The sequence below is a fragment of the Lissotriton vulgaris genome, chromosome 5 (genome assembly GCF_964263255.1).
Source record: "Lissotriton vulgaris chromosome 5, aLisVul1.2, whole genome shotgun sequence".
Classification (NCBI taxonomy): Eukaryota; Metazoa; Chordata; class Amphibia; order Caudata; family Salamandridae; genus Lissotriton; species Lissotriton vulgaris.
The window spans coordinates 1,858,991,995-1,859,004,900 of NC_141693.1; the positions used below are offsets into that span (position 1 = coordinate 1,858,991,995).

A 12,906-nucleotide genomic window follows, 5' to 3' on the forward strand; every position below is an offset into this window, starting at 1 on the left:
TTCCTACTCACGACAGTTTAAAGCTAGTTTTATTAGTATAGGGAATACCTAAAGTTTTATCTTTGTATATTTAGATTTGATTTATATTTTTACTGATGTTACATATATATAACATTCTGTTTCCCTAACTATATTTATTTTTAAAGACAAAAAAATTGAGAAAATAGGTCTTTTGAGAAACGCTCCAAACTGTGTTGCGTCTGCAACAGCTGTGCATGTTGTCAGTGCAGAAGTTAAAAAAACGGGATGGTATTTCATAGGGAGGATTAAATAGCTGCTAGTACTAAATGCTAATGTTTTCAGGGGGTTGTATTGCTCGGCGGGGTCTTGAGTCCTAAAAAAAATGTCCATGGACTCGACAATTCTCGCTCCGGTGCCTACTTGATTCACGGGTTCACACTCTGCAACTCTGGGCAATAGCTTGCTTAATCTCCACAACGGCCCCACGCGGCGGGATGCCTGGCTTTCACCTTGCGGATACCCTGCCGGGGTTATCTCACAGGGGAATACCAGGACGGGTTCCCTAAGCAAGCGCTTAGAAACCGCTTGGTGATTTGCGTTATATAAATTCCTGTACATTTACATTTACATTCACATTTACATTGCTATCAAGAGCAGTAACGTTCTGCAGATGTCCGTGTAGATTTATCATTTAAACATATACTTATACTAGTTGCAGCTTCATTTCTTTACTCACTAAAATATAAATCTAAATAAATTCAAGCCAAATGAGAAAAATATAAAAATTTATAAATATAGATGAAATTATATATTTGTTTAAATGCCAAGTAAGTGTGTCCTCTATATCGCTTATAGTTAGGCAAAGGGTAAATGCATGAAAAATGTGTTTAACAAAAATGTATCCGTTCAAAGCGTTTAAAAACAGAAGTGTCCCTTTGGACAAAGGCAGTTTCTGAGCAGAATATTTAGGGATGTGCAGATGGAGACCTAAGTGATTGTGTTGTAGCAAGATTTCCAAAAAACGATGTGTGCTGGTTTAACTTTGAAAGCAGGGCTGCATGTTGAAAAGTAGAGAGCAGCACAGTGATAATGAAAATTATCTTTTGAAAAGCTCAGGAGATAATACATTTTAAGAAGTGTCTGTTCTTTGAATAAGATACAGATTATATTAACTTACATCTATTGTAGTGTTTAACAATATATGTCCCTGAAGAAGCGTTGGATGCGAAATGCGTGTTAGCCAACAATCACATTACTTTGAAAGTGAAGATGGAAACTTTTAATAAGTCTACTTTTAAAGATGAAATAGCCCCTCGCCGATTTGTTGCTGTAATGGTTTAAACTTATGAGCTAGGACTTGTTAGTAATACTAGAAGTGTGTTGTATTGCTAGTTTAGTATGTGCGGATGCCTTTTGGATTATCTGTTGTGTTGGAATCAGGCCTGTTAGGGAATCATTAGTGATTTAGTTTATTGCTATTGTTTACCACGGACAGTCGTTTCGAGCTTAGTTATTATCTGAAGTAACTTAAGTGCATGAGCAAATAATTTGAACTGGTGATTTGTTCTGAAGTAAAAAGGCAGAGTGAGTTGAAGACGCATGCAACACCAAATGGAATAATGCTACAAAAGCTGATTAATTCTTCTAGCTGACCTATAGCACGCCTGCATAGTGAAGGTTGTATGTTGATATCTGTGTTTAAGCTAAAAGGCACATGTGTGAGCTGCACATTTTTAATGACCTTTGTTGTCTCTGCAAAGTGAACTGAAAATTGTTCTTCCTTTCTGGTGACTTGATTACTGGGCGGATTAAGTTACTGTATAGTTTTCACAAGCATGTTGTGAAAAGTTTCATGTGTGCATATAAATTGACAAACTGCAGTGAGTATAGAAGGAAGCAGTGGCAACAATTTGAGATTCTGTTTTCCACCTACCGCACGAGTTTCAGCGCGCATCAGTGGCATAACGTTTAAAACAGTGCCATGCCATTTAACTGAGTTCCGCTTGATTACTGCATGGCTCATGTTATTCTATCACACTTGTAGCCCATTTACTCTGTGCACTCGACTTGTCCCCCTCAGCCCTCCCTACCCCCACAATGCTCTTTTGTTGTTCTCCATTCCTCCTTCCATGTTTATTCGTCCTCTGTGCAAACCCTTGCTTTGCATTTTTCCTGCTCATAAGCTTATTCACTTTCCATGCATGAATAATCAGTCTTCCAGGTATCCACAGGATTCGCAACGTAAATCTTTTCTGGATTAATTTGCTTTGTCATTTTTCCCTAGTGGTTGGGTCTGGAATTGCATCATTCGGTCATCTAGTGGTAAAATCAAAAATTGTCTTTTGTTGTACTTTTATATATTTGTTTGTTTACCTTGGCAGCATCAACCATTTAATGTCCTGTCTGTCCCCTTTGACAAAATACGTCTGCCCCCGAAGCCCTGTTGTGTAGTCTGCATTTTCCGATTTTTTCCTCCAAGTGTTTCCCAGAGACCTGCATCAAGGACGAGAGACCTTTAAGGAACAAGCTGCAGCCAAACATGTGACACCCTGTGCAGAAAAAAATGCAAACACTCCTTCAAAGACCCTACGGACATCAGAGGCAGTGTGGCGGCAGCATATAATCATTGCCTCTACTGCACACCAATGAATTAAGGCTCCCGCTACCATGGGTAGCCCACCTATAGTGAACTGGGTTTTGTTCCTCCCCATTTTTTGTTGGTTTTTGATGGAACTTTAAAGTTTACTGAGTCCCGGCTAGTCAGGTCTCCAGTACCAGTTTTCTTTCCCTAAAGACGTACAATTGTTCCCAAAATTAGCAAACCTTAAGTCCCCTCTGTAGGTCCCTAGTAAATGGTACCTGGCCTGTGCTACTAAAGAGCTACTAAGGGCCGTAGCGCGAATTGTTCCACCCTAAGGGACCCCTCACCCAAGGACTTGCAAGACTGCCATTGCACGCTGCGTGTCTTGGTGCAGGCAAAAGTGAAAACACAGCATGTCCTACATCCCTGTGTGCCATGTCCCCTACCACTGCATGTCCTACTTGTGTCACCCCTATAGCAGTCCTTACCGCCCTAAGGCAGCGTGCTGAATATTACATGGGAGGGCACACCTGCAAGAGCAGATATGCTCCTGTGCTGTTCAGTCCTGTTACTGTCCGTGCAAGTGGACAGGGAAGCTATTTTAAAACGTGTGCTGGACACTGGTGAAAACAAGTTACCCAGCTACATGAAGGCTTCACTAAAAATAGGGGATGTTTGGTATCAAACGTCTCGAGTTGGGAAACCCACACTGATGCCAGTGTTGGATTTACTAATACATGCACCCAGAGGGCACCTTAGAGGTGCCCCCTGAAAACCCACCAGAGCCAGCGACTAACTATAAATACCTGGGAGTCATTTTTGACAGAGATGGTACATTTGCGCAGCAGAAGCAGGAATAAAAAAGGAGAGGGGCTTGCATCGCCGTCACACAAAAAACTTTAGCCAATCAACTGATGGGGCCAGTTCTGACCCCTTACCTGAAAGTTATTCAGGCCAAGCTACTCCCATCTATCTGCTATGGCAGTGAGGCGCTACGAGGAAGAGATTCTAAAAACCTGGACATAATCCAGACAATAGCCTACAGAACAATGTTTTCGCTCCCGTCCTATACTTCGCCCGCCCAAATTAGGCTGGAATTTGGTTTGCTAAAACAAGTTCTTGCCAGACAGGGAGCTTACATCATCTGCTGCCATAAACTTCGCTCTGCTAATCCTAACACACTAAACTCGTTGCTGTGGCTAGATATCCAAAGCAGGGACGTATCTCAGGAAAGATCATACCTGAAGGCAGCTCTGGGGGTCATCAATCTACTTGAGATCTGGGATTTGCAACTCGGGCATAACCCGATTAAAAAAACTAGTCTAGAAAAACATCAAATCTCTCTCCTTACTAGAGGATAAGGCCGCATTTGCAAAAAGAAACCACGCATGGATGACATTAAATTCATACAAATCCCTGAAACCACAATCCTATTTCCTCCAGGGTTATCCAAAGGCAACATAACTGAGGTTCTTGAAACACAGACTAGGGGTCTTGCCTAGCAGAGAGCATTTTCCACTATGGCTCAGGATCAACGGCCACGAAGCCAGCCTGTTCTGCAACCTAGAGAAGGGCGACATACTCCACATGACCTGTCTCTGCGAGTGCTCGCCTGCTTGAATCCTGCAAACACGAAACTGAACTGCAGATACGTTAAGTTCCTTGAGATGATCGAGCAAAGACTGTCAAAACTACCAAAACCAACGATCATCGAAATAGGCAACCAGTAGGCGGTCATCAGGACCCATGGGAATACGCTGCTCTCCCTTAGGAAAAATGCTCTTGGATATTCAGACTGGGTCTTTTATTGCATGCTTTTAAGGACGATTATAATGAACAAACTTTTATGTTATTTTAAATCCCCTTTTTGTAACACATTTTGCACTGGTTTTAATTAACTATGCATAATAAAAATTTACCCAAAATTTAACCTGAAAACCCACCAGTCCATGGTATGCTTGCTGACTGGTTTCTGCCAGCCTGACATCTGAAACGCTATTCTGACCTCCTAGGGTGAGAGCCCTTGCTCTCAGGAGTCAGTGAAGAGGGTATAACACCCCTTCCATGAGGATGGCCTGCTGATTAGCCTTCCTTGGGCGGCAAACCTTAAAAGGCTGACGCCTTTGAAATTCAAATCTGGCTCCCCTTCACCGGAGAGGAAGCCTAATCCCTGTGTCTAGGCCCCCTAGGCACCTGGACCGGTGGGAAAATTAGGTAGACTGGTAGGCGTGCCTCCTCCAGTCTAGTAACACCCATAAGGTGAACTCGATTTTTAGCCATCTTTGTGATGGGATATTTAGGAATTCTGGGACAGGGTTATGCCCACTTCCCACAGGAAGTGGTCATATAGGGAGCATAGTTACCCGAAAGTTCAGTAACCCATTGGCTACGACCCCAATTCCCCTAAATCCAATATTTAGATGAGTCCCTGGCACCAGAGAAGCAGAACCTGACTACATACGAAGGACACGAAGAGCCGCAGAAGACTGAGGAGATCTCCAGACTTGGTCCTAGCCCTGCTGTCCTGTCTGCCTTACTTTGTCGAACCTCCACCAAAGGAGACTCATCCTGCAGCTGTGTGCCTCCAAAAACTGGGAGGACAGGGGAACTGTTCCCTGCATCCTGCAGAAACTTCAAAAGAAAAGACTGAGGCCTCCGGAACTGCCACATCCCGACACCTAAAGCCACCACTGCACCTGAGTTGAAGTAGGCCACTGGTGTCAACAAGGTGCACCCGCCCTTCAGAGATCGAGTCCATTGTGGCTTCACCAATCGTGTACTCCCGGACGTCGCAAGCATGCCCTTCACGCTGTACCCCTCAACTGCTCTTGGTAAGAAAATCCAATACCCGAAGACACCTTGACCCCATGTGTCCCTACTTTCCAGAACATCGCAAGCATTAAATCCTCGTTGTTGGTTCTCACCCAAACTGGCCTTCCAGCCAGAGCCTGCAGACTGTTTCTGCTGTGACCGATCTCTATTGAAATACATTGGGCTCCCAACGTTGTTTTGCACCAGTGGCTCAAGCCACCAACAGTGTGCCACTGTTGGTGTAATGCTGGTGCTGCCTTGGACCTTGCCCACCACTCCCCTTAACAGCTGGAGATTTGTCTTGTAGGTCGCTGTACTTTACCTGTTTGCAGAACTTGTTCTTCCTTCCATAGGATAACATTGCAGAACTCAGAAATTGCTGTGTCCTCTTTTTAAAGTGGAAAGAATTTATATTTAAAAACATACTTACTTGAACAACTTCTCTGATGCTTAAGCATATAGAAATATACCTGCTATTTTTATAAATTGGTATGAATCTCCTTCTTGAGTTGTGTTGTCATTTATTGATCATTGTGTGTATTTGCAAATGTCTTGCACTCCTCTTTCTTAAGCCTAAGGTTGGTTGACTACACTACCCCATAATAAATCACTTTGGGATTGCATAGCAAGCCCCTGCTTACTCATAACGGAATCCCAGAGCTCTTTATAAGGAATATCAAATTCTGATATATCACATAAAGAGCTAGCTTCCTACACCCCTGGAAAGGGAAACTAGAAGCTTGAGATGGTGGAACAAAAGATGATTCTGTTGGTGGTCACCGAATGGTACATCGCCAACTTTTATGCCTTTCTCAGCAGACACAGCCATCAGCAGTGTGTTGAGATGGAGGAGCTGATGCAAAACCTCCCAGATCAATACCAAAACAGGGCAAAGAGGCACATCCAGGAAAGCAAGGCAAAAAATGTACCTCCCGTTATGGTTGACTCTCTCGCCCAAGTTTTTTTTTTCCACAATTACGGATGAATGTTCGGTCGGCTTGGTTAGGTTCTCAATGTTTTTGTATATGGTGTATCAATTTTCAAGTTAATCTGATTTGTTTGATTGGATTAATTGCTTTATAATTAAATAGTATGTTTTGAGAATTCCACTGTGTAATATACTTTGAGGAGTCATGGGTGCAAGTAAAATTGGTTAAATAGATGTCATTTGTATTTTGGATTGAAAGAGTGCCTAGACATCTAAAGTTAAATGGGCCAACCCTATTTCTATGGGTGATTTACTATGGAAGAACAGTGAGACTGCAAAAGCCATGGGTGCCCTTCTGTGTAGAGATCCTTCCGAGGAGAAACTGGGCAAAGGAAAGTTCTAGTCGCTAAAGCAGATCACAAGCAGTCACTGCTCACACCAGTTTTGTGCCACAAACCAGTGCTCAAAGCGTGCCATCTCAGTGGCAATACCTCAGCACACTAAGACACTATTTCAAGGAAGCGGTAAAGGGAGCGGTGCTTCTCCATGAGGAGCAGGGCATATTCGCATATGACTTCTTATCTGGCTCCTGCACTCAAAGTTAGGGGGCAGAACCAAATGTTTTCTCCACAAATGAAAAACTTTCACCTCTGACAAATTACCTTCATCCAGCATAGCTATTTTATAGGAATGTTAAAATCTCCACCTAACCTGACACCAAGAAGGAGGAAAAGATGCCACTATAGCTAGAGGTGGGTCTCAAGATAGTGACCACGAAAAGGGGCTTCCAATGTGGGCAACTGTTATCCTAAAAGGATGGGCAGGCCTTCAAATGGTCTATGGTGCCCAGGTGGAGGAATCTGATTCTTTATGTGGTGTACCAATGATTGGTTAGATCATATAAAGGGTCCAGAGATTCCCCCAGAAGTGTACAGGGTTTTTATGCATATCCTAAGTGTGGTTGTACAGGCTTAGGCCTGTCACAGAAAAGTGTAAGACATTTGTTAAACACACAGTGATTAATAAATGACTCACTACGGAAAAAGGAGTTTCATGCCACGTTTAGAAAAATAAGCTACTTTCTAAGTTTATTTTGAGACCAAGATCTACATTCAAAGGTGAATACATTTTTTATAAGCGCTACTTTTCACTTTAAAAAGTGGACACCACCAGCTGCACAGGAGCGACTGTGTGCAGAGGTCAAATTTGGAGTTGGGCGCCCTATGTTAACCAATATAGACTGGGATTGATTAAAGATGCAATGTTTATTGGTGAGTGAGAGGAGCGTCTGGGGCCAATCCCTGGGAGTTGAGGCAAGCATCTGAGGGGCCACAGGGTAGCACCACCCATGCACCCTCTCTGACAAAAAGGCGCCTAGGTGCAGAGTGCCAACACCGCTTCGGGTGCCCAATGCAAACCAATGGAGAAGATCCGTTTCAGAAAAAGACTGCAGGCTCTGGTTATGAGGTCAGACGATGAAAACCAACATCTGCCCAGGTAAGTTTTGATGCTTGGGGACGTAGGGACACTGTTGGTGGAATTCCCAAGGGGCTTCAGGTGCTGGAGCGGCCTTTGATGTCAGAAAAATCTTATTGGAGCAGGTCATTGTTGGGGGGTGGGGAGGGCGGGCGGGAGGTAATCATTGGGTTGAGGCTGCTGGCAGTATGGGGCCCCGGAGGGGTCCACCCTCTGACTTGGGCTCCAGACTGCTGGGGAACCTTCTTAGGACCGGTGGGCCTTTTAGACTCGAGCCCGAGGTTTCTTAAGCAGACGTGGGTACGGTGGTCGGTTTCGTGGTTCCGCATGGCTCAAAAGTCCTTGGTTGTTGGTTACTTGTCTACAGGTCTGCTGTCCTCTAGAGTTCTTGATCTTTATTGAAGGCAGGCTGTCCTCCCAGACTTTTGGAGGTTACTGGGCTTGCAGGACGAGTCGACTTTTGTAGCAGGGTCCACAGGCCGCCAGCAAGGTCGCGCCAAGTCAATGACTGGTCCTTCTTTCTTGCTGTTGCGTCTCTTTGGTGCCCGGCTTCATCGGAAATCTATAATTCAGGGTTGGGTGGTGCCATCTAAATACTAGATTTAGGGGCTTTACAGGGGAGAGGCAGGTAGGGACCAATGGGTCCGTTACCTGGGGTGTCTACACCCTCTATTATGCCACTCTCCTGTGGGAGGTAGATATAGTCATAGCCCTGATTGGATAAGTCCTACCATATTCAAGATGGTGGGCACTGAAAAATGTGCTTCACCTCGCCTCCTGCAACGTAGAGGTGGAGTTAGCAAAGGGGGGCACACTTCCTATTCTCACTTAGTTTTTCGTCTAGTTTTCCCATCAAAAGTGGGGGTTTGAACCAGGGTCTGCCATCTGCTAGTAGCAGCAGAGGCTGGGGTCACATTACAATGGCGGCAAGGCCTTTGAAGCTTCCCTCTCGTGCACTTTGCCTGTCTGGGGGAAGAGGTGTAACACTTCCTCCCAGAATATGCTTTGTTCCAGGCCGCGGGGTCTAGAAACATGTCTGGTGGTGGCAGGCTGCCTAAAGCTTGTCAGAGATCACACCAGGGTTACTAGGTTGCCAAGGGGCACCTCTCAGGTGCCCTCTGGGTACATGTGTTAATCAATTCAACACTGGCATCAGTGTGGGTTTATTAACTCCTCCGCTGCGGCCGGAATTCTGCGCCTGTGCGGCACATTCCGATCACGGGCGTGGTCATGACGGCCCCCGCCCAACGTGATGCATGACGGCTGGTGGCCGTCATCAGCATGGAAGGGGTTAAGAGGCGTTGTTTGGTACCAAATTCTCCTGGTTTCAATGAACCTATCACGGTACTGGGGAACTCAGGTTGCTACGTTTTTAGCCCATGTACGCTCTATGGCTTCCCTGGCACTTACACTATTAAGAATATACTTATTTTAATAATGTAGGGTTTTTTTTGCTCATGCAGATATGCCCACATCTGAGATATAGTACACCCTACCTTAAGGCTTGTAAGTCTGCAAGAGAGGAGACTTACCAATACCTTAGGCAGTGCTACTTGACCTGACACAGAATGTGTGTCAGGTCAAGTAGCCTCTCTCGTTTTCTCTGCACCACGGCATGCAGGCTGCATTGGCAGTTTGTATGGCCTTGGGGAGGGGTCCTTACGGAACCCTCTCCAGTCCCAATACCCTAGGTACCAGAAGTACCATTTAGACTTAGGGGAGTGTCATAAGTTTGCCAATCATGGTACGGTTTTAGGGGAGAGCTCTGACACAGGGACCCTGTGCACTTTCAATCGAAACGACATCATTTTCCAGGCAAAATATGTGGGTGTGGGTGTGGGTGGGTGTGTGTGTGTGTGTGTGTGTGTGTCTGTGTAGGGAGGGGGGGCCTAACCATGTCAAGAGACAGTTTTCACACCAGGGCACAGGAAGAAAAAAAAGTACTATTGCAAAGACCGTTCCATGCTCAACCACTAGATTGTGGAATCATGCACAGCATTTGAATCAAGACAATTCTTTAAGCTCAAAACTATTCATAAACGTAATTAACCATTTGTTAATGAGCGCTGGTTTTATTGGAGGGGCAAGAAAAAAAAGGGAGGTGCCTCAAAGGTTTAAAAGTTCATTACCACGTCTTGCATTTCACCTCCTTTATTATGTTGGTCTTTTTTTTCTTTTCTTTTTTAGATTGTGCTACAAGAAGTACTCCTCCTGCAGCATTTCACCATCATATTACTGTAGCAGAGAAAAGACCTCCAGAGCCTCCAGGGCCTCCGCCTCCCCCGCCACCACCTCTAATTGAAAAGGATGCTCCCTGTCAAGAGCAGGATTTAAACCCTTCAGTGGCTGCTGCGCTGCTACAACTTTTAACCCAGGAGGCTGAGCAGCCACCAACCCATGAACTCCATGCTTTAGGAGACCGTGATTACAACCGAGTGCATTCGTCAAGAACTTACAGCACAGAGGTGGCCCCAGGAAACTTTAGCACTGCCCCCAGTGAAGGGGATCTGGGCCAAACGTTATTGGAGCGACCGCCAAAGACTTTGGGAAAGGTCAAAAACTATTCTAGTCCTGTTAGCCGCACTGGAGAGGCGAGTAGTTATCAGGGGACAGGCTCTGTGCAGTTCCCTGGGGACCAGGACCTCCGGTTCAGTAGAGTTCCTTTACCATTACATCCAGTGGTCAGCAAGTCTGCTCTGAAAGCTGAGGCGATTAACACTGTGCTGGGGTATTCGGAGGCCAAAATACAAAACTACAGTGAACTAGGACCAGGAGTTGCAGGCTCCAGCAGTGCAGGGACAGGTCATAACTGGAGCGCCCCATCCCAAGCTTACGGGAAGGCATATCACGGCAGAGGGCCTTCAAGAGGTGGGCGGGGTAGAGGGGTTCCCTATTAACTCAGACTGAACCATTAGTTCCACGATTCTATGACCCACCCATGCCTCTAATCTGTAGTGGTACAGCCCACCTCAGCAAAAGTTCAACAGGTGCACGTCGCCCAGAGTCACATCTGGCTCCCGAACGTATGTGGTAAGTGGCCAGTTCATGCAGCAAGAGCACCTTGCGCACATTGATGGGCTGATCCTCCCCCCCCACCACCGCACTTGGTTGGTGACGAGCAGCGCGGTGACAGAAGCTAGGTGACGCGGTGCAGGGGTCAATGGAGTTTCTGAAACCTGGTGAGATGAGGTTTCTCTCAACCTACTAAATGGAATGGCTTTGAGTTACTTTGAGAGGCACGCCTTGCCTCGCTCCCAAGTTGATTTCCAGCGCCCTTCTTTGCGATGAAATAAAAATAAAAATACAAAATGTTTCTGCTAAAATGGAGCGTTATGATGTTACCTAATTGCATTGAGGATAAAGTAGATGTGGCAGCTGACTGTAAAAACATTTTCTTTCTAGCGGCCCTTAACATGGCCTGAGCGTGGCCCTCCTGAAATGTGTAGCCAAGTGCAGGTAACTGCTTCTGGACGAACTCCACCGTGTGGAAATTCCTCTAACCAATCTTCATCCAGATGCATTGTTTTTATTCTCTTGCGATGGGTAGAGTTTTTGACTCAGGCCGTCATAGGCCATACTTTTTTTTTTTTTTTTTTTTTTAAGTAAAAGCCCCCTCCAGTTAGAAACAGACCTTTGTTTTGTTTTGCGTTGAAGGGGTCTAGAAATACACTGTTCCCTTTAAGAAAAAAATCCTGATTATTTTAATATGACAAATGTTTTTCATATGAGAGCTTTGCAGAGTGGATTCTTATTTTTTAATGACTCAACCAGTCTGTGGAATGCTGTCAGCTTTAACCCACTCTTTTGAATCACAGTATAAAGGTTATAACATCCATACAAATCTAGAATTGTGTTAATATCAAAGAAGCTCTCAGTCATTTTTTAATTATTTACTCTTACAGTGTTATACATTTAAGAGGGAACAAATTAAACCTGCTTTTGGTGTTTTGATGGAAGCATCTGGCATCCCTCCTAAGCACCAGCAACCCATATCACATCAACACCAATGTAATACAAACATTCTGAATTGAGTTGCTCAGGACATGGGTGAAATTCGTTTTTGAGCACAGTGACCACATCAAAAGCTTTATTTTCCTCTGACGAAGTCGCTATGGGTCTTTCATCATGGTCTGCGTCAGTCAAGCCTTTGTATATCGTTTCCAGTACTAGAAACAAATAATGGTGTCTGTGCCCTCGTTAAATAGAGGGGGAAATTGTTGTTAAAATTGCCACAAGAGGTAATACTGCTCATTTGTCTTGTAAGGACCTATTACACATTTAGCAAGCTCTCAAGTGTAAATTGTTTTTCAGTTTTTTAAAAAAAAAATCCAGTTGGTCTCGTACACAAAGTGCTGTCTGGAGGATGCAGATTGGACTAATAAAGAGCAGAGCTCTCCATACAGTGATGCCAGTGCTTGTTTTTACTCTCCGAGTATGAACAGTGTATTGAAATGATGTGTTGTAACTGGCCAGTCAAAACTCTTGTTTCAGACACTAACCAGCGCATTGTTTGACTGGTGGTGCCGGTTCATTTACATGACTTCAGCAGAGAATTCCGTTGGGCTGAAACTCCCAAAATAAAGCTCCATCAGAAAACCCGAAGGTTAAGGTATCGTATCTGCCTGGCTTTCATTAGTTTCAAATATCTAGAAGATGGTTTGCCTAAGTTTAGAAATTGCTTTGGAGCCATTGAACCACTGTACTTCATTGTTCTGGAAACATACCGGAGGAATTATAGAAGGGATTGCATACCACAGTAAGTGTCAGTCCTTTCTAGAGCTATCCAGTGACATAACGGAAAAGCAGCATTTCATGACTGCTCCTTACCCAGATAATTTTGTGGCTATTAACCAGGGTTCTTTGGTCAAACTTTGCAATTCTGTTTTTAGAAGCGAAGTCATTTTTTTCCAGGAGTTATTCAGTGTAAACGTAATACAGGCTAAAAGTACTGTGTGTTTACAACTAGACTCCTATTTTCTCTAGTAGTCTATACTTCCCATTGACGGAAGTGTCTTGCCCCTCATTGTGTTTTAGTGTGGTGTTTGAAAGGTGACCGGGTGTGAGACTGCTCAAGTAATAATCGAATACCCTGGACGCAAGAAAATATTGAATTATATGTTATTGAACGAACTGCTCCCCCACACAGTCA

At 44.5% G+C, this 12,906-nt stretch overlaps 1 protein-coding gene across 1 annotated transcript in view; it reads left to right on the forward strand.

Moving 5' to 3' along the window:
- Positions 1-12,163, forward strand: part of CDK12 (cyclin dependent kinase 12) — a 378,297-nt gene extending 366,134 nt beyond the window's left edge. Inside the window, exon 14 of the mRNA XM_086924346.1 lies at positions 9,945-12,163. Within this exon, the coding sequence (XP_086780472.1) occupies positions 9,945-10,654 (710 nt within the window). The 3' untranslated portion in view covers positions 10,655-12,163. The remainder of the gene's footprint in view (positions 1-9,944) is intronic.
- Positions 12,164-12,906: the final 743 nt, after the last annotated feature.